This window comes from Orcinus orca, chromosome 6, assembly GCF_937001465.1.
Source record: "Orcinus orca chromosome 6, mOrcOrc1.1, whole genome shotgun sequence".
NCBI lineage: Eukaryota > Metazoa > Chordata > Mammalia > Artiodactyla > Delphinidae > Orcinus > Orcinus orca.
In genome coordinates this window covers 20,476,218-20,502,383 of record NC_064564.1, presented here as the reverse complement: position 1 = coordinate 20,502,383, position 26,166 = coordinate 20,476,218, and the positions used below count along the sequence as shown (strand labels likewise).

Here is a 26,166-nt window from a genome sequence, read left to right as displayed (position 1 = left end):
GGGAATGTAAATTGATACAGCCACTATGGAGAATAGTATGGAGGTTCCTTAAAAAACTAAAAATAGAATTACCATATGATCCAGCAATCCCACTACTGGGCATATACCCAGAGAAAACCATAATTCAAAAAGACACATGCACCCCAATGTTCATTGCAGCACTGTTTACAATAGCCAGGTCATGGAAGCAACCTAAATGCCCATCGACATACGAATGGATAAAGAAGTTGTGGTACATATATACACTGGAATATTACTCAGCCATAAAAAGGAATGAAATTAAGTCATTTGTTGAGACACGGATGGATCTAGAGACTGCCATACCAAGTGAAGTAAGTCAGAAAGAGAAAAACAAATATCGTATATTAACGCATGTATGTGGAACCTGGAAAAATGGGACAGATGAACCAGTTTGCAGGGCAGAAGTTTAGACACAGATGTAGAGAACAAACATATGGACACCAAGGGGGGAAAGCCGCAGTGGGGTGGGGGTGGTGGTGTGCTGAACTGGGCGATTGGGAGTGACATATATACACTGATGTGTATAAAATTGATGACTAATAACTTGCTGTATAAAAATAAAATAAAATTCAAAAATTAAAAAAAAAATAACCCTTACCTAAAAACTTAGGACTCTCCTGGAACTTTCTTTTATGCATGTTGTCCCAAGCCAATCTTAATTCCTCTTAGTGTTCCTGGCTCAGCTGTGTCCCATTTCTCTTAGCTAGGCATAATCCCCTTGATCCATTTCATCCTTACTTTCATTTAACTGACTTATTTACTTGTTTTAAATAAATTACAACTGAAGAATTTGAGAGAAAGAAAAAATATCTTTCTAAATTTCCTCCTCAGGAGCTCTTTAGGTTGTTGTCACCTTTACTTACGTACCTTTTATGATATATAAGAAAACGGGTTTCCTGTTTTGTAAACTGTTCTCTGATTACAACTGAGGTTGGAGGAAAATGATTTTTATTAGTAAGTAATAATACTACTGGTAGAAGTCAAGTAATATCTGTGGATCTCTTGTCTCTCATACTACCTCTGTTATGATACATTTTTGTCAATTCCAACATATTTGATTTTGTATTATTTCATCTTGTTTTTAGTTTTTTTTTTTTTTTTGCGGTATGCGGGCCTCTCACTGTTGTGGCCTCTCCTGTTGCGGAGCACAGGCTCCAGACGCGCAGGCTCAGTGGCCATGGCTCATGGGCCCAGCTGCTCCGTGGCATGTGGGATCTTCCCGGACCGGGGCACAAACCCGTGTCCCCTGCATCGGCAGGCGGACTCTCAACCACTGCACCACCAGGGAAGCCCTGTTTTTAGTTTTTTGACCAATTTCTTTGATTTACGAAGTGGGCAATTAAAAACAATTTAGTAAAAATTTAAGTAAACTTGTTCAGGACTAACCTTCACCCTGTCTTATAGACTCACCAGATGAATGAATAAAAGACTCATCATAATATTTTATTTTTGTCTTATTTTAGATTTAGATTATCCTACTAAAATAGTATATTGATATTCCATATGAATTACACAAATTAAGACTAATTTGTCCTTTAAATTGAGACAGTTTTAAGAGGGAAAGGGGATGCTATTAACAGTTATACTAGGAGAGCAGCTGAAACCTAGGACTGTCCTGAGTAAACTGGGATGTGTATGGTCCCCATTTCAGGATAATATTTGCTGGTTGGATAGCTACTATGATATTTTCAATGGGCTTTGAATAGTCAAAATGAGTCAAATTATAGCTAAGAGCATTATAAAACTTACCATAGGACTTTCTTTACTTGTAAAAAATACAAAATGGAATGGCTAGATCAAGTCTAAAATTGTTTAAGTGCCTGTAGATTTCAACTTGGTTCCTAATAATACTTCCATAAAGCTAGAAGTGGAATAATCAGACAGTAACCACAAATTGAAATGAATCCCTCCTTTTAAACTTATGGTTTATAGACTTGTGGCTATTAGGTCACAGGGAATCTAAAGTAGACTACATTATAAGATAGGTAAAAGAAGAGGTGATAGCCAATTTTAAAATGTCAAAAAATTTTTTCTGTTCAAGTTGCTAATTTACCATGATGTTGTATATAAACTTTATATCCAGTGTACACTGAAGTTAGTTGTTAGAATTTCGAGATTAGAAAACACAGCCAGACCTCCCATACCTATTTTTCTCAAGTTTATGCTCTGTTACTAGAGCAAGTTATTCTGTGAAAGAGCTCCATCCTGTTAGTTGTGTTCTTGTTATTAGTAATATTTTAAGCAACTACCTTTTATTAATACATACGTACGTACATAAAAAACATCTGATTCCCCTGATCAGGAACTGAAGTCAAACTTCCAAGACATGGTTTCATTAGGTCTGTTCTTTGGAAGAAATAAATACCCTTTTAGTGTTGTGATTTATTTTCCTTCATTTTTTTAAACCATAGTTTCATTTTTAACACATTTTCCATAGATAAAAGATACTCATATCATCTAGTCCCTTGTCTCACTTTTAGCTTATCTACTGAATCAACTTCAAGTCTTTCATCTTTATATGTATAACATAATATATACACGCACACACACATATATCTTTTAAATGACTTTAACTGTGGCCTTTTAAAAAATTAGAATCGATCATCTATAATATATAGTATCTTCGATTTGTTTTCCTATGTAGTTCTCGTGCTGTGGATGTGAAATCGTGGTGATGCATTAGGTTTAATTTGTTACATAAAAGTAATGTGTTTATGGTTTTTCTCTATACCTTTAACTGTTAAAAAATTTTTTTTCTCTCTTCCTAGCTGTCCCTTTTCCTCCAACACAGCGGCTTACTTTGAAGGAAGTATTTGAGAATGGGAAACCTAAAATTGATGTTTTGAAAAACCATTTGGTGAAGGAAGGGCGACTGGAAGAGGAAGTAGCCTTAAAGATAATCAATGATGGGGCTGCCATCCTGAGACAAGAGAAGACTATGATAGAAGTAGATGCTCCAATCACAGGTATGAGAAGTATTCGCATGGTGGTACTTAGATTTGAGCTAATTTGAGAAGTGATTACAAATAACCAACTAAAATGTGTGATCATTATTCTAGGAATTGTGAGCAGTCTTAGGGTTGTTTAGTATGTGTTATTCATTGAAGAAATACAATTTAAAATGTCTAATATTTCCAGTAGGACTATTTCGTATTGATAGATTGCCTGCAATTATCGAGCAGTCCAGTCAAAAGCTAGACTGATTTAAGTTAAAAGTTAAACTGTGGTCCTATTGGTGTAATGCCCTTTCTCTTCTAAGACATAATTTTTCACCTCACCCTAGGTCTGTTTTTTTTCCTAGTATGTGGTGACATTCATGGACAGTTTTTTGACCTGATGAAGTTGTTTGAAGTTGGAGGATCACCTAGTAATACACGCTACCTCTTTCTGGGTGACTATGTGGACAGAGGCTATTTCAGTATAGAGGTAAATATTAAACTGGTGTGTTGGAACTATCATATTATCTTTTTAAAAATATTTCTTTCCATTCTTCAGTAGAAGAAATTAAAATGAGAACACACTGGCAGAATTTATAAACTTTGTTACTTTCAATAATTAAAGTGATAGAGATACGTTTTAATTGATATAAAAAGAACTATTCCTTTTATTAGCCAGTAAAAATCTGACATATAGAAGGCTATGTTAACCCTGCTTTGCAAATAACTTAAGTGTTTACCAGCCTTTCCTCTTTGTAGATAGTGTACAGGCTGTATATAAATGATATAAATTGCTGTTCACCCTAAGTGGGGTTTGGATTAGCTCACCTTAATTATAAAACTATAAGCTGCTGAGCTACATTGAACGCTTAGATTAACTGCCAATGCTGAATAATCAGGCACTTAGCCTCTTGTAGGAATAATTTATGATACTGTTACACATAGGAAGTACATGTTCATTGAAGGAAAAAATGATTACAGTTAATGAAGTTAATGAAAACTCACAATTTATATATTTTGAAAATTGTATGATGACAGGAAAATGGTTAGATTTAAAACAAAGTATAAGTTTTTATGTACAAAAGATAAAACTATTTCAAAACCTAACGGAATGACTTGAGTACAGTGGAACCACAGTACATTCATATTTAATGTCCGTTGATTCAGCTGTACATGCTTGGCAAATAAAAGAGAAGTAACTTTTGAAATAGTGCAGGTAATCGAATTTATAATATCCCCAGAATAAGCATGAGATGAGAAATTGAGTCTGCTTGCTGTTCTTGCAATCTTTAGTTCTGCCTCTCCCTCGTAGTGTGGGACCCTCACTGTACTATGTGGTTAAAGGTTTATTGTTCATGCAGCATCACTCCTAAATACAAGTCAACCCTCTCACCTGGTACTCAACCAAAAAAGCAGCTGTGATACTAAAGCTGCCAGAAAAATAAACAACAAGAGAAATATATCTTACTCTTTAGTTAGATAGATAGTCTAAGTGCATGAATCAGAAAAGTTCAGTGTTATCTTGCCAGTGTCTCAAATTCATTTAGTGTCATCTATGAGTTCGAAAGTTAATGATAGAAGCTAAGGAAATAAGCACATTCTCCCTGCTGCTCAGTAATTTCCCAAGATTTCTAAATAGGTACCTGGGATGGGTGGAGATCATACTTGCAGACTGTAACATTAAAAGCTTCCCATATTCCTATCCACATCCTATTTTAATAGACAGTATGTCAAAAGTATGGGTGTTTGAAAGACTCACTGAATGCTTAGTTCTTTGTGTTTAGTAGCATGAGGAAGTTTTAGAGGCTGAAGAAAAGAATACAGAACTTACTGAATTTGTAATTAATTTTATTTAATGAAATAACTTTTTTAAAAAATTTTATTTATTTATTTTTATTTTTGGCTGTGTTGGGTCTTCGTTTCTGTGCTTTGGCTTCCTCTAGTTGCGGCAAGCGGGGGCCACTCTACATCGCGGTTCGCAGGCCTCTCACTGTCGCGGCGTCTCTTGTTGTGGAGCACAAGCTCCAGACGCACAGGCTCAGTAGTTGTGGCTCATGGGCCCAGTTGCTCCGCGGCATGTGGGATCTTCCCAGACCAGGACTCGAACCCGTGTCCCCTGCATTGGCAGGCAGATTCTCAACTACTGCGCCTCCAGGGAAGCCCAGAAATAACTTTTTAAAAGGATAAATATTGTGCCAAATCATCCTCTGATTACATACTTTAAAAATAGTTTCAATGCATCAGTATATTCACAATACACACACACACACACACACACACACAGACCCACGATGAGTTTTGTACACATATGCCATATTCAGAATATTTTGTGTTAACATATTTTTTCTGTCACTCATCAACAAATGTTTCCTGAGTGCCAACTTTATGGCAGGCTCTGAGCATCAAATAATGAGTAGGATTCATGATCTCTATGGGAGCTGACAGTCTAATAGAAAAGATTACTTATGAATAGATCGCTCAGTATGATATGAAAATATTTATTTATTTTAATATTTATTTATGTATTTTGGCTGTTCCGGGTCTTTGTTGCAGCATGCGGTATCTTTTAGTTGTGGCATGCAGACTTCTTAGTTGCAGCATGTGGGTTCTCAGTTGTAGCGTGTGAACTCTTAGTTGCGGCATGCATACGGGATCTAGTTCCCCGACCAGGGGTTGAACCCCAGCCCCCTGCCTTGGGAGCATGGAGTCTTACCCACTGAACCACCAGGGAAGTCCCCAAAAGTACTTATTTAATTATTAGCAATATTCTTCATATTAGGACTGAGCACAGTGCCTGACACATAGTAGGCACTCAATATTTGTTGACTGAATGAATGTTAATAAATCATAGTTTATATTTGGCTTTATCATGCTATTTGATGTTTGGCTAACAAAGCGTTTTTCTGGAACAGCTTAAGAGATAAATGAATCAAAACTTTAAATTGACAATGCTGTATTATACCAGTTTTAAAACTGAACTGTAGGATATATCTCATGTTTGTTGGAAGCCACTTATAGACCACTAAGATTATATAGATTTCTGTAAGCTACAACTTAGTCTAACATGATACAAGTATATACTTGAACAATAAATTTTTATCAATGTGCTTGATAAGCATGAGTGGTGATGTTTTTGTCAAACAGATGAAAATAAGGTGATGGTGTCCCTATTATAATTTTTTGTTATAAAGAGTCATTTTTTTGTAGAAAAATTGGGAAATGCAGAATCTAAGAAAAAAATTCTTACAAATAAAGTTATAAATGAATTATAATGAAATTACTGTTAACATTTTGTTGTATTTCCTCACAGTCTTTTTCTTCTTTTACATGTGTATATTTTTTAAAGAAAGTTGAGATCGTTGTGTGCATTCTCTTTTGTAGTCTTTCCCCCCCACTCATCATTGTCTTGAGAGCACTTTTCTCTATCATTAAAATTTCTCCAAAAGTATGATTAGTGGTATAAATACCGTAGTTTATTTCACCATTTCTCTTTGGATAATTTGGTTTGTAGCAGGTACTGCTTATTTGCCTACCTTTTCTCTCCTCCTTCCTTACTATCAAATCCCTGTTTTGTTCAGATAAATAGGATTGGGGGTTGTCAGGGATAACTAAATAGGTACCTGGGATGGGTGGAGATCATACTTGCAGATTGTAACATTGCACACTCTACCTATTTAAAAGTTCTCAGGGAGAACTTTTAATTTCAGAGAGGGAAGGCCCTTATCCCAGCCCAAGGAAATGAATTCTGGTTGGTTTGAACTAGTCATGGCAATCCATTCCCTGTTACCAGTGACTAGTCCAGGGTAAACATGAGATCCTCTTTTGCCCAGTAATATATAAAGGGACTTCTGCATGTTGTGTTGTCATTGTTATTTGTGTGTGTTGTTTTGAAATTTTTTCTTTCCAGATGAAAAGACTCTTGCAAGGTGAAAGCTTTTGGACCCCCATTCCCCTATGTCATGTCAAATGTGGGTGTGTGTACTGTAGCAGCCATTTTGTGACCATGAGGAGGTGCTATAACTAAGAATGAAAAGCAGACCTGCTGTGAATAGCAGATCAAAGAGGGAGAGAGGGCATGATTTCTTGGTGAAGATGTTGAGCTGGTACACTAAACCTAGACATCTTGCCTCCAGACTGTTTGTTTTCTGAGATGTTTAAATGTCTTTATGGCTTAAGCAGCAGTTAATTGGATATTGTATCACTTGTACTGTAAGTGGTACAAGGTTGTTTTCCAGTTGTTTCCATTCTGCATATTGCTGCAATTAACATCTTTTTGAATACATCTTTAATAGCATTTCTGATATTTCCTTAGATTGGATTCTTATAATAGAATGAGTATTTTTAAGAGTGTGAGCATTTCTAAGACTTTTGATATGTATTGCCAAATCGTTTTCACAGAACTTTATTTTCTCTTCCATACTTAATAATTTCTCTTTCCTTGAGCCTGTATGAGAGAATCAAGGCATGATGATATTTTTTTTTTCCATGCCCAGAGCAAGCATTGATCTTTCCTGAAGCAATGTGGGCTTTGGTAGTACACCAGGGACTGGTCCAAATGTGACTGATAAAACAGAATAGTAAAGTTTCACTTTTGTCTGAGCCTTTTGATATTCCTTCTTCATTTGCACCCATTATAAAGTACTTCCTCTGTGGTAGGGGAAGCTAAATTTTAGTTTCCTTTCATTGATTTTATAATAAGAGAAAGGATTAAAGGGAACCTTTTCAGCATAGGATGTGTTGTACTAAATGCACAGGAGCCACCAAAGAGAAAATGTTATCAGATGTTTAGGTGATGTAAATGTTATCAGACGGACAACTAATGAACAGTTGTTGACATATAGAAATGATTCTTGAGATGGAGTAAAAATTCTGTTCACATAGGAATACAAAGAGTATCGAACAGATTTTTTGATAATCATGACCTTTAATTGATGTGTACAAGATAATTGTACAGTTGCATACTGATGTATAATACGAGGAAATAAAACTTGAGATTAGAGGCTGAGAAGTATATCAACCAAATTACATTGTAGTGTGGATGGGCATTATAACTCATTACTTCAAAAAGTTTAGTTGATCGTTACAGGAGGCAGAGATAAAGACCAAATAATTCAAAAGATATATCATGTTCTTGGTTGGGAAAGGTAAGTAGGAAGAGAGAAAGTGCTTTCTATGTTTATATATGAATTTAATGTACTTTTTCCTTGGAATATTTTGTGAAATTTGAAATATTATGTTGAAAACAAAAGTCAACCCAAAAAAGGAAAAAGCCATCCAATTATATTCGTATGTGTCTGTATATTTACATTTTATAGTGTTTATTTTGCAAGGTGTGTCTCAAAATGTACATTATTTTGATCCAACAATTTCATTTTTGAGAAACTATACTGCAGATGTACTCATAATTATGTACAATGACATATGAATGGTTTGTCACAATAATTGAGAAGTTCTACTGGCATTTAATGAGCAGGGTTCAGGAATACAAAACATCCTGCAACAAAGAATTATGCTTGTTAATAGTACCTAAGTTGAGAGGCATTGTTAAATTCTGGGGATGCAGAGATAAACAAGCAAAGCCAAGTCCTTTATTATTTTGTTTTGTTTTTTTAATATTTATTTATTTATTTGGTTGCACCGGGTCTTAGTTGTGTCAGGTGGGCTCCTTAGTTGCGGCAGTCAGGCTTCTTAGTTGTGGCATGCATGTGGGATCTAGTTCCTGCCGGAGATCGAACTCGGGCCCCCTGCATTGGGAGTGCGGAGTCTTAACCACTGCGACACCAGGGAAGTCCCTACTGTGTTGCCTAGTGAGAGAGATGGCATCTTATATTTGCTTAGTGTCTATGAAAATCAAATCAGAGTAAGGGACAAAAGGGGGACAGGAGTAGCTAATTTAGTTGGAGATCAGGGAAGTCCTATCTGAAGAGGTAATATTTGAACAAAAACTTGAATGACCTGAGGGAATGAGCCATGCGTAGATGGAGGGGTGGGGTGAGTACATCTCAGGCAAAGGGCATATCAAGTGTAAAAGCTCTGAGGAAGGAGCAAGCCTAAGGCAGCGCAGGAATAGAAACAAGGTCAGTGTGGCTAGACAGAATGAGTAAGGGGACAATGTAGACAGTGTATCAGAGACATAGGCAGGGTTTACATGATGTCAGGCCTTGCAAACCATGGTAGAGTTTGGGTTTTATTCTGAATGCAGTGGGAAGCCATTAGAGCTTTTTTGTTTGTTTATTTGTTTGTTAAGCATGGAAGTGACATATTCACATTTATTTATGTTTTAAAACAATTACTCTGGCTGTTACGTGGTGGACTGACTATGGGAGCCCAGAAAGACTAGTTAGTAATCTTATCCAGTAAGCATAGGCAGGAGATGTTGGTGACTTAGAGTAGGCATTTTGAGAAGCATTTGGGTTCAGGATTTTGAAGTCTTTCCTTTCAAAAAGGAGGGAAATCTTGGTTGAATTAAGCTCTTAAGGTCATGGCACATTTATTACTAGTCTTTTCTAAGTCCCTCTATTGTTTTGTTTTGTTTTTCTTATCTGTGACCTCTATTTTCCTTACTCCCTCTCCCAACTATACATGTTGCTATTGTATTTAGTATATGCCTCAGAATACATATATTATTAATTTTTTAATATATAACGTTTTGGTGGGAAAAATATTTTAATTTTACATAAATGTTATGGTGCTATTCAGTCGTTCTCAAACTTTAGCATGCATCATAATTACCTGGAGGGCTTGTTCAAAAACAGATTGCTGGAGCCCACCCAGAATTTCTGATTCTTTAGGTCTGGAATAGACCCTGAGAATGTATATTCTAACAAGTTCCTGTGTGATGCTGATGTACCACACTTTGATATGAATGTGACCACCCTGAGAATCACTGCTGTAGCTGTCTTTCTGTTGATTTTTGTTTTTACATGTCAGTATGTTTTTAAGATCTATCTGGGTTTCTGTCTGCTCCATAGTATCCCATAGTATACATCTATGACATTTTAGTTCTCTGTTCTCAGTGGTGGACACTAGGTTGCCTCCAGTTTCTTTCTATCATGAACACTGCTGTGAAGCACACCCTTATATAAATCCACTTATGGTCCCATGTTTTAGTTTCTCTATGGTTTATGAACAAGAGTGGGATTGCTAGGGAAAAGGGTACCTACCTTCATATAACACTTGAACTGATTATTGTAGATCAGTCTTCAGAACAGCTGTACCAGTTTATACTCCTACCAGTAGCACCTAAGAGTTCATATTTCCTCCTGTCCCTCTTCCAGAATTTGGTTTTATCTCATTTTCTAATATTTACCAAAATGATAAAGTAGTATCTTATTGTCATTTCAATTAATATTTCTTTAATTACTAATGACACTGAGCATCTTCTCATATATTAGCCATTCCACCCATACAATCACTGTTAAGAGTTTCTTGTATGACATTTCAGAGATAGGTTAAGCATATACAAACATATTTGCATATCTGTTTTAAAAAATAAATGTACTTATTAAGGTACATTGCCCTTTAAGTGCTGCTTTATCTGGGTCCCACAGATTTTGACATGTATTGTTTTTATTATCATTCAGCATTTTTTAAAGAATTATCTTTAAACCCTAAGACAATGAAGCAGTATGTTTTTTGTTTCCAGTCATGTGGGATTTTTTTAGTTAGTATTTTGTTACTGATTCTAATTAGCATAATTTAATTAGAGAACATAATCTGAATAATATTAATTCTTTGGAATTTATTGAGACTCCCTTTGGAATTTATTGTGGTACCCAGTAGATTTTTGTGACTATCCCATATATACTTGAAAATAATGCATTCTGTACTTGTTCACTTGTTCTCTATAAGTTTGATTATTTTTGTTTGCTTGAACTATGATTTTTTGGGTCTGCGTCAAAATCTCCAGCTACAGTTATTGATTTATCTGTTTCTCACAATAGTTCTGTCAATTTTTGCTTATGTTTTGAAGCTGTATATGAATGAGATATGTATATTTTATGATTAGACTATACGATTGATTTTCATTATTCACGGATTCTGTATTTGTATATATGCCTCCCTATTAAAATTTATTTGTAATCCCCAAATCAATACACATAGTGATTTTGAGGTCCTAGGCCCTCTCAGCAGAAGGATCTAGGAGATATATATATGTATGCATATATATATATATATATACACACGCATATGTATATATATGTACACACACACTATATATATATATATGTAGCTTGGTTATATATAGCGTGTGTGTATATATATATATATTATATATTATATACATATATAACTTGGGTTAGTTCTCCCCCATCCCATCCCTTTCTTTGTTACTTTGTTATCCATTTATAATACAGTTAGGCTCATTTGTTACTGTTCATATTATATTTGGGGTTTCTATCACATGCTGGTTGATTTAAATACTTATTTTGAGTAATTTTAATACCCAAATAATTTTAATTACTGTGGTTCTAGAGGTCAAACCTATCTGAAGAGGTATGCTTTGAGAAGTGTCACTCCGGCCTCATCCCTCCTAACCTGTTCCCAGTCCCCACTTCTTTCCACCCATTTCCTCTATGCCTGCTCTAGGTAACCAGTCTCTTTAGTTTATGATTTATCTTTCCCTTATTTCTTATGCACAAATGAGCAGCTAATATATGTTTTTCTTATACCCCTTCTTTATTACATAAACAGTAGCATACTGTAGATACTCTTTCATTTTGCTTTTTTCTTAACAGTGTATCCTAGAAATTGCCCCAAATAAGTTTATAGAGAGATCTTTCTCATGTTTTTTTTCATAGCTTCATAGTACTTCATTGTGTGGATGTATCATAATTTGCTCAGCCTCTCTCCTTTGTATGGTCATTTAGGTTGTTTCAAATACTTTGCTATTACAAACAACACTGCAGCCTGTGTGTATGTATTTTCTTATTGTTGGAAGTGTATCTTCAGGGTAGGCTCCTAGATGTGGTCAAAAGTTAAATGTATATGTGGTTTTGTCAGTTCTTGCCGAATTGTTTTATACCATGCAAATTATTTTTATGTAGTCAGATTTACCCATCTTTTCTTTTCTTGCCTTTGAACTTTTAGTCATTAGTTTTAAAGTTTTTCCGTACACTAAAGCTAAAGAAAACTCACCTCATGTTTTCTTCTAGAACTTGTATGGTTGCATTTTGATATTTAGATCCCTTATCCATTTGTTATTCATTATGTGAGATATGGTTCTAATTTTTTTTTTGAAATAGCACCAGTTGTCCCAGAGACATTTCTTAAGAAGCTCATCATTTCTCCAGTGATTTAGGGTGCCACCTTTCTTATATCTCAAATTTTTATATGTACGTGCATTAATTTCTGACCCATTTTATTCCACTGGTATATTTATCTACATATAGTGCCAGAACCACTATTTTAATTTAGGAAGTTTATAGTATGTTTTAACCATCTTTTTCAGTGTTTTTCTGGCTGTTTCCTGGCTGTTCTTACATGTTTATTTTGCCATATAAATTTTATTATCAACTTGTCTAACTCCATAAAATAGCTTATGGTATTTTTATTGGAAATGTAATGGGTTTATAAACTAGGAAAAACTATAATCTTTTCTTTTTTCTTTTTTTTGGCTGCACTGTGCAGCATGTGGGATCTTAGTTCCCCGACCAGGGATAGAACCCTCGCCCCCTGCAGTGGGAGCGCAGAGGCTTAACCACTGAACCGCCAGGGAAGTCCCAAGAACTGTAATCTTTTAATGCTGAATCATCCTATCCAAAAACAGGGAATGTCTTTCCATTTGTTCATGTCTACTTTTGTGTCTTTCAGGAGTGTTTTTTTAACTTTTTCCTGGTATGAGTTTTATACACTTCTTGTTAAATTTATTCCTATGTAGTTAATCTTCTTTGCTGCTATTGTAAATGGAGTTTTGTCTAGCATTGTGTCCCACTTATTGTTTGTGTATATGAAGGCTATTTTGTATGTTAATTTTATATCCTTGCATGTTACTGAATTTTTTATTAGTTTAGTTAGTTGTATCATTGATTCTTCTGGAGTTTATCAGGTATGCTATTATATCATCTGCAAATACAGATAGTTTTTGTTTTTCTTTACTCATTGTTAAGCCTCTAACTGATTTGTCTAATTCAGTTGGCTAATACCTCTAGTACAGTGTTGAATAGTAGTGGTATTAGTGGATATCCTTGCCTTGTTCCTGATTTTAGTGGAAATGTCTCTACTGTTTCTCCACTAAATAAAATACAGGTTTTAGGACTAAGGTATGTGTGTGGGTGACTTTATTGTAGAGATCTAGATATTTGGATGGAACATGGGAACAGAAATTAAGAGATTTCTATGAAGGCTACGCTCTTACGTTCTTTCAAATTCTAGGGCAGGGAGTTCCCTGGAGGTCTAGTGGTTGGGACTCTGTGCTTCCACTTCAGGGGGCACGGGTTCAATCCCTGGTCGGGGAACTAAGATCCCACATGCCATGTGGCACAGCCAAAAAAAAAAAAAAAACCCACAAAACCAAAAACAACAAAAAAGACAAATTCTAGGGCAACAACACAACACACTCAAAAGCTGGAATTCTTCATGTTTCAACTTGGGAATATCAAAGAGATACGCCATTATAGCAAGTCATTTGAATTTGTATAAATTGTCTTTATGTGTTATTGTGTTCAAAAATAAAAGTTTTATCCTTGTGTTTGTCTTGTAGTGTGTGCTGTTTTTATGGAGTTTAAAGATTAATCATCCCAAAACATTGTTTCTGCTTCGAGGAAATCATGAATGCAGGCATCTTACAGAATATTTCACCTTCAAACAGGAATGTAAGTATAATCACTCCTCCAGAACTTTTTAAGTTATCCTTTAGCCAGTCCCAGTGAATTAAACACAAAGAAAAGAAACTAATGGACCTCAAATGCTTCCTGTTCTGTTTTTGTTTTGTTTTGTTTTCTGGTGAGAACCTAGATTCCACTTTTTAACACTTGTTTTGAAAATAACTTTTGAGTATCCCCCTGGGTCTATAAGTAATACATTTAGGATATTTGGAAAACGTTAAAAAGTCCAAAGATATAAATTGTCCACAATTACACCACTTAAAATTAATCACTATTATCTCACTATTTGGTATATAGTCTTCTATTCTTTTCTGTATACATAAAAACCTATCATTGGGCTTCCTTGGTGGCGCAGTGATTGAGAGTCCACCTGCCAATGCAGGGGACGTGGGTTCATGCCCCGGTCCGGGAAGATCCCACATGCCGCGGAGGGGCTGGGCCCGTGAGCCATGGCCGCTGAGCCTGTGCGTCTGGAGCCTGTGCTCTGCAACGGGAGAGGCCACAGCAGTGAGAGGCCCGCGTACTGCAAAAAAAAAAACAAAAAAAACCAAACCTATCATGAAATAGTTCAGATATATCTATATCCATACAATCCTCCCTTGATTTCCGGGGAATTGGTTCCAGGACCCCCACAGATACCCACATCCGCAGATTCTCAAGTCTCTTATCTAAAATGGTATGTAGTATTTCCATATAACCTTCCTGTATTCTCCTGTATTCTTTAAGTCATCTCTAGATTATTCATAATACCTAATACAAATGCCATGTAAATAGTTGTAAATACAATGTAAATGTTATGTAAATAGTTGCTGGCCCACTGCAAATTTAAGTTTTGCATGTTGGAACTTTCTGGAATTTTTTTTCCCCCAAATATTTTATTTATTTTATTTTATTTTTTTTTTTTTTGCGGTACGCGGGCCTCTCACTGTTGTGGCCTCTCCCGTTGCGGAGCCCAGGCTCCGGACGCGCAGGCTCAGCGGCCATGGCTCACGGGCCCAGCCGCTCCGTGGCATGTGGGATCTTCCCGGACCGGGGCACGAACCCGTGTCCCCTGCATCGGCAGGCGGACTCTCAACCACTGCGCCACCAGGGAAGCCCCCCCCCAAATATTTTAGTTCCGCAGTTGGTTGAATCCGTGGATGCAGAACCTGTGGCTATGGCGAGCCAACTGTATATATTTTTGCAATAAAGTTGGGCTCATAGTATATGTACTGTTTAATAAACTGCTCTTTTCATGTTATGTAATAGCATTTTTCCATTTTATTAAATATTTTTTAACATGACTTTAAAATATAATATTAATGTTTTTAAAGTATTCCATCTCATGAATGTACTATCGTGTGTGGCCAATTTAGTAGCAACTGTAGGGCATTTAGGTTGATTCCAACTATAAATAATACTGTAATAGTAAAAAAAAATTTATTATTAAAGGTAGAAAGTTTTTGAAACTCAAAACATTACAAGCTGATTTAAAAAACAAAAACAGGGAATTCCCTGGTGGTCCAGTGGTCAGGATGCCGTGCTTCCACTTCCACTTCCACTTCCACGAGGCCCAACTAAGATCCTGCAAAGCCTCAAGCCGTGAGGCGAAGCAAAAACAAAAACAAAAACCTCACAGATTTCTTTGACCAGAATCTAGGTACTCACAATTGGCTCTAAGTAACATGCAGCATGATGGTGACTATATTGGGCTTGTTTGGGAGAACTTGCCTCTGGACATTTGCACGTATCATCTCTTGTTTCCCCAGGTGTCTATCTGCTTAGAAGACCTACATCCTTACTTCATTCGTGTCATAGCCTCAGAGATTTTCTTCCCTGGTTGCTTTTTCTAAATTAAAATCTCATCACTTTATTCTCATACCCTACTTTTTTTTCCCATAGCATCTATCAATACCTGAAATTTTTATATATCCTATATATATATATAATTTATATATTTTTAATATATTTATTTATTTACTGTCTTTCTCTCCCACCAGAATTTAAGCTGCATGACAGCAGGGAGGTGTTTTGTTCTCTGTTGTTTTTCCAGAACACTATCTAATAAGTCATAGTAGATGCTTAACAAATATTGGTTGAATTAAATTGTTGAATGAATGATTCTTTGTGATTTATATCTTTAGAATAGACTCTCAGAAAAGAATTACTAGGTGTCAGGGCATGAACATTTTAAAGACTTTTGGTACATACTCTAGCACTCAGAAAAATTATATATCAGTTTATACTACATGGAATTTTTGTATTACTATACAAAATTCACTATTCCTTTGTTATAGTGAAAGGAAAATACTGAACTAAATAACAGAATTATACCTTTTTTATTTCTAAAGTGTTAGTACATTCTTTATAAAACAAGAAAGGTAGAATAATCTCTTGTCTAGCTCTAAAGTCTACCTCTTTCCCCCCATAATCCTGAATATATAAAAATGCTTTGGGACTTCCCTGGCGGTCGACTGGTTAAGACTGCACTTCCACTGCGAGGGGCCAAGGGTTCCTCCCCTGGTCAGGGAAGTAAGATCCCACCTGCCATGTGGTGTGGCCAAAAAAAACCTTTATTGTTCATATAATTGATATTTTGATCATGGATTTTACTTTGTGTCCTATTCAGATTTCTCTTCAGATTATCATCTTGGAGGAATATATTATATTTGAAGTTTTATTACCAAAAGAATATTCAAAGTTGAAAAAAACTTTGAAATTTGTTTTCAGAGACTCTGTTTATTCAGCTGCCACAAAATCCCTCTACTTACAACTTGAGAATGTTCCCAATGCTCATTTTAACTCTTGTTACCAGTAGCTTCCTACATTGAAGTTAGCAGTTGTGATGACAGCCTTCCTCCTAGTAACGCCTGAAATGAAAGGTCTTTCTTATTGAAAGAAATTTTAGAGTGTGAACACTCAAAAACCCTGTGAGAGAAAAGTCAGCTACAAATGGGCAAGATATAGATCATTCCAGACCTTGGAACTTATTGAAATAAACACTTTAAATCAGTAATTAACCAGGAAGTTTAAAACAAATTAGATCTACTGTTGGTGAGTGTTTAAATTGGTGTAAAGTACTTGAAGAGTAATTTTGGAATATCCGTAAAAATTTCTGACCCAGCAGTTTGGCTTCTAGGAGTTTATCATGCAGATTGTATCTTTTCTTTTTTTAATTTATTTTTATTTTTATTTATTTTTGGCTGCGTTGGGTCTTTGTTGCTGCACGCGGGCTTTCTCTAGCTGCGGAGAGCGGGGGCTACTCTTCGTTGTGGTGCACGGTCTTCTCATTGCGGTGGCTTCTCTTGTTGCGCAGCACAGGCTCTAGGTGTGCAGGCTTCAGTTGTGGCGCACAGGCTTAGTTGCTCCGCGGCATGTGGGATCTTCCTGGACCAGGGCTCGAATCCGTGTCCCCTGCATTGGCAGGCGGATTCTTAACCGCTGCACCACCAGGGAAGCCCTGTATCTTTATTTTTTAATACTGCATAACAAATTACCACAAATTCAGCTGCTTAAAACAGCACATTTGTTATCTCATAGTTACTGCAGGTCAGAAGTCCAGGCACAGTATGGCTAAATTTGCTGCTCTGGGTCTCAATGGGCCAAAATTAAGGTGTCACCAAGGGCTGTGTTCTCATTTGGAGCTTGGTGTCTTCCAAGCTCACTAGTTGTTGGTGGTCCTTATTGACTGTAGGATTAAGGCCCCTATTTTCCTGCTAGCTGTTGGCTAGAAACTGCCCTCAGTTTCTAGAGCCCAAATGCATCTCTCTGCCTTCCTCTTCTGTGATCAGCCAGCTGGAGAAAACCCTCTGCTTTTCAGAGGCTCACCTGATTAGGTCAGGCCCATCCAGGAAAATCTCCCTTTTGCCATAATGATACATACTCATGGGAGTCTCAACGTATTTCCAAGTTCCACCCACTCAAAGGGGCACAGATTATACAAAGGTATAGGTCATTGCAGGTCATTTTAGAATTCTGCCTACCACACTATATACTCAAAAAGATAAGAAGATATGGATGTATAAGGATGTTCATTATAGTGTTAATTGTAATAGCAAAAAAAAAATAATAAGGGATAATATATCTAAAAAATGAAATGGTAGGCAGCTGTTGTAAGATCAAGGTGGATCTAGATGTACTGATATGGAGAGCTGTTCAGATATATTGTTAGGTGATGGAAGCCATTTGCAGAACATGTATAGTGTGATCTCCTTTGTAAATTAAAAATATATAAGGTGCAGAAGTAATTGGTAACAGTGATTACCTGTGGGAAGCTGGATCAGGAGGACTAGTACTTTTAATTTTTTATCTTCCCATAGGACTCCGTGAATTAGCTTTTCATCACCACTATGTAATACTATTATACCAGTTTTTTAAACTGGTAACTTTCAAATTATCCATTTAGGGCCAAGCATTTAAAAGGCTTTTTAAAGCATCCCAGGTAATTCTGTAGCACACTGCTGGTTAAGAACACCTCTTCCAGAGGCTTGGAAAGTATCTACTGTTTGTCATTTGAGAACCACTTCATCAAGTACTTTAAAAATTGGAAATATTTTGCATTGTTTTTCTAAGCCAAATATTAAGGTGGTCCTCATTACACCTCTGTTTCTTTACTTGGGAAAATTAAACAGTGCCTATCAAGCAGTTAACAAAGGCCCTGGAATGCTCAATATTTGGCAATAGATAAGTAATGAAGAAAAAACTGTGTATGGATGCCTCTGAATTAAGATTCATGTTTTTTCGGTAACATTCTATCTAATTCTTCCTCTGTTTTTTCAGAGTTCTTTTTTTGATTAGTAAAATTGGTTCAGACTGTTTTCAGAAAATAGAACAATAGGTTTGGGAAACATTTTGAGTGTGTCATTTTGCACAGGATTTCTTATCTCAGGTTTTTCTTTGCTTTTCACAGCTGTAATTTAGTTAAACCACGTTTCTTTCTTTTTCTCTTATCTGCCAATATACTCCTGTTTCATTCTAATGCTGCATCCGAAATGTTAATAAATCTTGGAATAAGCACACAAATTCAAGTACAATTTCAAATTTTGTTCCTATATAAGGAAAGAGCATGTGTGCCCCTTTGCATGAGTGTTTTTACTGATAAGCTGATCTTTCTTAAAGGGCCACTGTAACATTTAGAATCAGCACCTTATAATTACTGTTAAGTGATGCTTAGTTCCAAATTGTGCAGCTGCAATCTTGTTAATATTTCTAGGAGGGGCAGGTGGAGGCTTTTCTTTTCTTATATCAAGTTTTAAAGTGCTTTATATTGCAGAGATTTTTAAAATTTCTTTCAAATCCAGAGATAATTTGAGTAGCAAAGTATAACAGTTAATTTTTGACATATCATTTATCTTTGCAAAAACATCTCTTTATTGTTATGTACTTGGAAAGCAAGAAACCTAGTGGTTTTATGATTCCATCTCATAGCTCTGGGTCCATATTTCTAAAGTAAATTAATTTCTTATTTCCAAGGGCCCCTTTTTTGATGTGTAGTTAAACAGCTTACTGAAATTACAGGAGGTTCCAGAAACTCCTGTAATTTTGCTAATGAAAACAGTATTGTTATGACAGGTTGATTTTTTTTTTGAAATAAACAAATGTTTGCCATTGTTCATTACTTATAGTAGCAAGAGATTGGTGTGGTTAGATTGTGGTATATCCATAAAGTGAAATATTATATAGATATTAAAAAAAACCAAAACTCTTCATATAACGATATGGCATGATCTCCAAAATATGTTACCTAGTCCAAAAAATGGGAATTCCCTGGCGGTGCAGTGGTTAGGACTCCGTGCTCTCACTGCCAGGTGCCTGGGTTCAATCCCTGATCCAGGAGCTAAGACCCCTTGTGCTGCACAGCGCAGCCAAAAAAGAAAAGTACAAAAAGGGGCATCCCTGGTGGCGCAGTGGTTAAGAATCCACCTGCCAATGCAGGAGACACGGGTTCGAGCAGCGGAGCAACTAAGCCCGTGCGGCACAACTACTGAGCTTGTGCTCTTGAGCCCGAGAGCCACAACTACTGAGCCTGCAAGCCACAACTACTGAAGCCCGCACGCCTAGAGCCCATGCTCTGCAACAGAAGCCACCACAATAAGAGGCCTGCACACCGCAACGAAGAGTAGGCCCCACTCGCTGCAACCAGAGAAAAGCCCACGTGCAGCAACGAAGACTCAACGCAGCCAAAAGTAAAATAAATAAAACAAAATAAATAAATTTATTAAAAAAAGAAGTCCAAAGAGCAAGTGAAAACAGTGTACATATTCTACATTTATGTTAAAAAACAAAAGAATGTTGTGAAAATGGAATAAATATACATATCTGCATATGTATGCGTAGACTATCTTTATAAAGACACCCAGGAAGCTAATTGCCTGCAAAGAGGGGGAGGAGGCACTAATTCTGAACCTTTCTTTTTTTGAACCTATTACCTTTGTTTTAAAAAAACAGTGAAAGCAAATAAAAATTAAAACAAATATATAATCACTGTTTAGACCGGGTCATGGTTTCCTGCAAATAGTGCTGACTCTCAAAATTACGTTCAAAGAATATTGTTGAAAATTTTGTTTTGTTAATGTTATATTATTGATACTAGTTAGAACTTGTATCAGTGTGAACCTATGACTGAGGTGCATGTTTCCTTCATTGTGGGATATATCTTACAATTTATCATGAAAATAAAACACTTGAGTCAGCTAATTTAACCTTTGGTAATTATATATTTGGCTCTTTAGATTCTCCTACTAAATATTTAATTTAAAAATAATGATTGGGAGGAGTATTGCATCATGTTAAGAGCATGAACAGGTTCTAGTTCTGCCACTTACTAGTTGCAGCTTTGGACAAGTGAGCCCAGTTCCCTCAGCTTTTTATTTTTATTTTATTTTATTTTTTTGCGGTACTCGGGCCTCTCACTGTTGTGGCCTCTCCCGTTGCGGAGCACAGGCTCTGGACCCGCAGGCTCAGCGGCCATGGCTCACGGGCCCAGCCGCTCCGCGGCATGTGGGATCTTCCCGGACTGGGCCACGAACCCGCATCCCCTGCATCGGCAGGCAGACTCTCAACCACTGCGCCACCAGGGAAGCCCTTCCTCAGCTTTTTAATGAAGATTATGTACCTACTTCACAGGGTTTCAGTGAGGATAAAATAAGGTAATTTTATTGGTTAACACTTATATAGAACCAACTTTGTGTCATACATTATTCAAAGCATTTTACATATGTGAATTCATTTAATCCTCACAGCAACCTTGTAATGTAGGTGGGTATTATTATTAGGCCTATATTATAGATGAGGAAGTAAAGGCACAGAGAGTCAAGTAATTCGTCCAAAGTACTATTGCTAGTAGGTGGCGGAGCTGAGGTTCGAATCCAGGCAGTCAGGTTCCAGACTCCATTCCACTGTGTTGAACACTTAACTCACTGATGGCACAGGTACATTGTGAGCCTTCAACAGATTTCAAAAATAAAGGTGATATAACAATAAATATTACTATACAAGGATTATATATCCATCCTAGAAAATACAGCTAAACTAAGTCATCTTCAATCTAACCCCTCAGAAAATAAAAATGTTGGTATTTATATACATATTCATAAACTTTAAGAAAATTTAAATGGTAACATTCTGTAACCCATTTTCGTTGTGCGCTTTGTTTAATTTGATTTGTGACTTTCTGTTTTAATTTACAAAATGGGTTAGGACACTGTATTACTTTCTGTCTTTCTCCAGACTTGGTAGTCTTCTGGAAGTATGCTAAGGAACTCTTTTGAGTCATTCTTTGGGTTGAAAGGCATCTTATTGATGTAAAATGGTATTTGGAGCATGAATTAATAACTAATTAAAATCCCTGCCTATATGCAACCTTAGGACTCTTACAAAGGAATTCCTTATTGATGTTGGTAATACAGAATGCTCTAAAAGTTTATAAAGGAACTCACAGCCTCCCTTAATGCCCTCAAATCCTGATCAGTATTGGCAGTAGACAATCTTCACCTTCTGGGATGAAGCACCTTAAGTGTGGTCCACTGGTTACACCTTCCCTTTAGGGATCTCTCTCCAGTCATTCCTGCTACCCATGTACTGCACTCTGGCCCAAATCTGGACACATCACCCTTCACATTATTCCCCAAAGCCTTGCCAAGACCAGGCTCTGATATTTGAACATGTCTTTTCTAAAAGCATGGAGATTACAAGAAGAAAATAAAGACAGAAATAATTACCAACTAGATAATCTGACTCACTTGCTATAGTGTTGTTCTCTGGGGCCTGTAGGCTTTGTCTCATCTTCACAGAATCTTGGAAGAGAAGGAGCTCACAGTTCTGTAGGGCTGCCTGCCTGTGTAACTTGTGGCCGTCTCCACCAGTATGCGCCTCCTAGCATATTGGCTTTTTGAACCCAAGGCCAAAGAAGAAAACGTTCCCTTTCTCTTTAAATTAAAGCCATCTGCCAACTACTATTTCATGACCTGTCCTTTTTAGATAATTGTGGAAGCCAACCCACTGTCTGCCCACTGGAGTGTTTTTTTGTTCTGTAGCCTCAAAATGACAACCACATCAAAATACAGTTCACTGAGATGAACATTTTTACATAAAATAAAATCAGGACATAATTTGGTTGAAGACCTTAAAAATCATGAGCAAAAATATTATTGACATTTTATTGATGACGCCTAAAACTTCAGTTTCTATTTATATATCTTCAATACCACCAGGAAGTCTTTTTAGACCCAATGCAGACTCACGAGAGACCATGGGGCATACATGGCGTCCATCCTAGAAGAGTACAGTTCAGGAAGGGCAGCATCAGGCATCCCTTTTCATGGAGTAGTCGTCATAGAAGTACATGCCGCAGTCTGGAGCTTTTCTGCCTTTTGCCTCCATTTCTCCCACCCTCTCCTAGTCACAGCTCAGGTGCAAGGAAACAGTATCCACATTGGGCAGATTAGGGAGCCACCCTGGCTTAGAAGCCTCATGCATCACAAATGCCAGTATCTCTTGTAAAAGTTTTATTGGCATAGCTTCCAGGATCCCACGAGGGACATACCTTACGAGTCACCGCACTCAGAGAAGCCCAAAGCTATAGCTTCCGCCAGGTAATTGGGTAATTTTTACCATAAGAAATGTTGCCTAATAACACAGCTGATTACATTCACCTTATCAGGTTTCCAGGACAACAGAGCTAGAAAGTTAATCCAAGGTCACACTTGTAGAAAAAGAGGGAGATTTTGTTTGCCCTTTATCCACAACTTTTCAGAAATATCTGTACAAAGATGATTGTGTTTTCAAATTTGCCTGTAACAAATGGCTTTGGAGTAGCTTCATAATCAACTGGCATATATCCTTTTTCATGTATGATAAATTTTAACTCTCTTCCTTTGTTTTTCCTTTTTTGATAGGTCGAATCAAATATTCTGAACAGGTGTATGATGCGTGTATGGAAACATTTGACTGTCTGCCTCTTGCTGCCCTCTTAAACCAGCAGTTTCTGTGTGTACATGGAGGAATGTCACCTGAAATTACTTGTTTAGATGACATTCGGAAAGTAAGTAATCTTTCATTAGTCTCATGGAGTAAATATGCTTTTAATTTTGTTTTTTATTACAGTCAACTAATATGTCTTTATTGCTGAAAATTTTTAAATACAGATAATTAAAAGTAAGAAAATGGAAATCACCTGTGATCTTGTCATTGGGCAATAACTACTGTTAACATTTTCCTATATATCTTCCAGAAAATGTCTAATTTTTTTAAATAAATTTATTTTATTTATTTATTTATTTTTGGCTGCATTGGGTCTTCGTTGCTGCGCACAGGCTTTCTCCAGTTGCAGCGAGCGGGGGCCACTCCTCATTGCAGTGCGCAAGCTTCTCATTGCGGTGGCTTCTCTTGTTGTGGAGCACGGGCTCTAGGCATGCAGGCTTCAGTAGTTGTGGCATGCAGGCTCAGTAGTTGTGGCTCGCGAGCTCTAGAGTGCAGGCTCAGTAGTTATGGCTCACGGACTTAGTTGCTCCCCAGCATGTGGGATCTTTCTGGAGCAGGGTTCGAACCCATGTCCCCTGCATTGGCAGGCGGATTCTTAACGACTGCTCCACCAGGGAAGCCCAGAAAATGTCTAATTTTTAACGAAGTCTGTGCTTTTACCAACTAGAAACATATTTTGAGTATAACCCTGAAACTTTAAATTATGTAGCAATAGGAAGGAAAAAAGCCAGGGTTCTAATCCCTGTACTGCCATTAATTGTGTAACCTTTACCAAATCACTTAACCTCTTAGATTTTCTTCTCTGTAAAATGAGGACGTTGAAATGGATGGTCTGAGGACTCTCCCAGCTCTGAAATTCATTGACTTTGACATTTCAGATGATAGAGTTTAATTGCTACACTTGCCTTAGTTGGTAATTGTGATTTTTCAGGATTATGTATCTTCATGACTGAAAAAAGGTGATCAGTCTTTTTTCATTTATATTGTTCTACATCACCATCTTCTCTTCTGTACCTTGTATTCTCTTACCTCTCTTATATAGGTACTGAAACTAAAAAATTTTCTGTTTGTAAAATTTCTCTGAATTAAAGTTACTGTCCTCAAGGTAAGAGGGTGTATGCCTGTATGCACAGCCTTTTCTGCTGCCGTGTTGTTATTAAATAAACAACATTTCTCTTTTACATAGTAAATCTTGAATTTTACAATTCTGAATCAATTGTATTAATATAAAGCTCCCTTTTCACTTAGTAGAGGTTCTCTTCTTGGCATTCAGTTATCCTAGTTACTTGTTTTCTCTTGGCTTTCATGCGTTAACCAAAGCAGCAGTGACTAAAGGCTTGAATTAATAACTTATATTGAAATGCCTCCACTGAATAGAATGGAAAGGATGAAAGCCTTTTGCAAAATAAAACTAGCATTCTTTAAAATAAAGAAATCTCCATTGGAATGAGATAAACAATGAACAGAAACACTCAAAACCCTTCCTGCTGTCATGGTAACATTGGCTCACCTAGGCAATTGAAATAAACTTTACAGGGTCTTTCTAATAAATAGTATGTTTCTATAGTGATTGATTTCACATTCAAATTAAATGAGCACCGCTTTTAAGATTAGGATGTAAGGAGGTCCTTTTCTACTGTAGGGATAGGGATATTTATTAAAATTTAATACCAAAAACAAATAAAAATTGTATCTACATTTATTAAATGTTCATTTTCTTCCTAAAGGAAAATTCTTTAGGGGCTTACCGCCCACTCTCCTGATGCATTCTTATGGGTGGAAAGGTGTTTTTTGACCCATACCATTTTCCAAAAGCTCTTTTGCTTTCATGATTTTTCTTCTTTTGGCTTTTACGTGTCTTCTAGTTAGACAGGTTTAAAGAACCTCCAGCCTTTGGGCCAGTGTGTGACCTGCTTTGGTCTGATCCCTCAGAGGATTATGGCAATGAAAAGACCTTGGAACACTATACCCACAACACGGTCCGAGGGTGCTCTTATTTTTACAGGTAAGCTAATCCTCAGTTAGAAAATTAGAAAAAGGAAATTGTAACATATTTTATCAAATTATTTTTAACTACATATTTTGTATCTTGAATTTGTGTCGCTCAGGGACTTCTATTTAATTTTTTGATTAATTGAAGGCAGAAAACTCTGTTTTGTTTTTTATATTTTACTCAGTATTATGCCCTAATAAGTGTAATATACCGAACACGACTGAATAGAACATCTTGCAGTGCTTAAATATTGTTGTCTGACTTTAAATGATCTAGATTATTTGTTCCCAAACATCATCTATTGACTTTTTTAAAAATAAAGATTTCTTGGCTCTTCCCTCAGAGATTCTGATTCAGTAAGCCTGAGACAAGGGACTCCTGTTATTTTTTTAGAAAGCTCTCCAGCTTTTGGAACCACCGGTATTGGCAAAGATATAAAAAGAACAGGACATTGTGAACTAAGCCCAGGACATTTCCTGGAAGTTGGTTGTTGTCTTAAATCTCATATGTGAGCTTTCATTGTGCTTTGCCACTCCAAATTAGGGAGATTCAGGGAAGTTTGAAGCCTGAATTTTTTAAAAATCCAAATATTTTATTCTGATAAATAATACCTGTATTTAGTACCCTGAAAAATCTTTGATAATTGCCTAAGATAATGCATTCATTAAATGAAATCCTGCACACAAAAGGAAGCCTCAGTTTTGCCATAGTTTTAACATTCTTCTAAGTAAACTTTTTTCATTCCATTCTGCCAACTTTAGCAGTGACTAATATGATGAAGTCATTTAAATTTTACTTCTCTTTACATTGCTTAAAATAAGGAACATAAAACTTTTATTTTTAGCACATTATAAATTGGTACAATTTCTATGGCAGTGAGCTTGACAACATCTCTCAATTATAAATGGCCATGGCTTTTGTTCCAGAATTT

The 26,166-nt window shown here is 36.5% G+C and overlaps 1 protein-coding gene across 7 annotated transcripts in view; it reads left to right on the top strand.

Moving 5' to 3' along the window:
• PPP3CC (protein phosphatase 3 catalytic subunit gamma) overlaps positions 1-26,166 on the top strand; it is a 98,034-nt gene that overhangs the window by 39,969 nt on the left and 31,899 nt on the right. For 4 of the 7 annotated variants that reach the window (XM_033429701.2, XM_033429699.2, XM_049711699.1 and 1 more), the window contains exons 2-6: positions 2,790-2,987; positions 3,323-3,447; positions 13,660-13,771; positions 23,158-23,303; positions 25,108-25,247. In XM_033429701.2, the coding sequence (XP_033285592.1) occupies positions 2,790-2,987; positions 3,323-3,447; positions 13,660-13,771; positions 23,158-23,303; positions 25,108-25,247 (721 nt within the window). Of the gene's footprint in view, positions 1-2,789; positions 2,988-3,304; positions 3,448-13,659; positions 13,772-23,157; positions 23,304-25,107; positions 25,248-26,166 lie in introns of all 7 variants that reach the window. The other 3 variants (XM_033429700.2, XM_033429698.2, XM_049711701.1) reach the window with 1 other exon arrangement.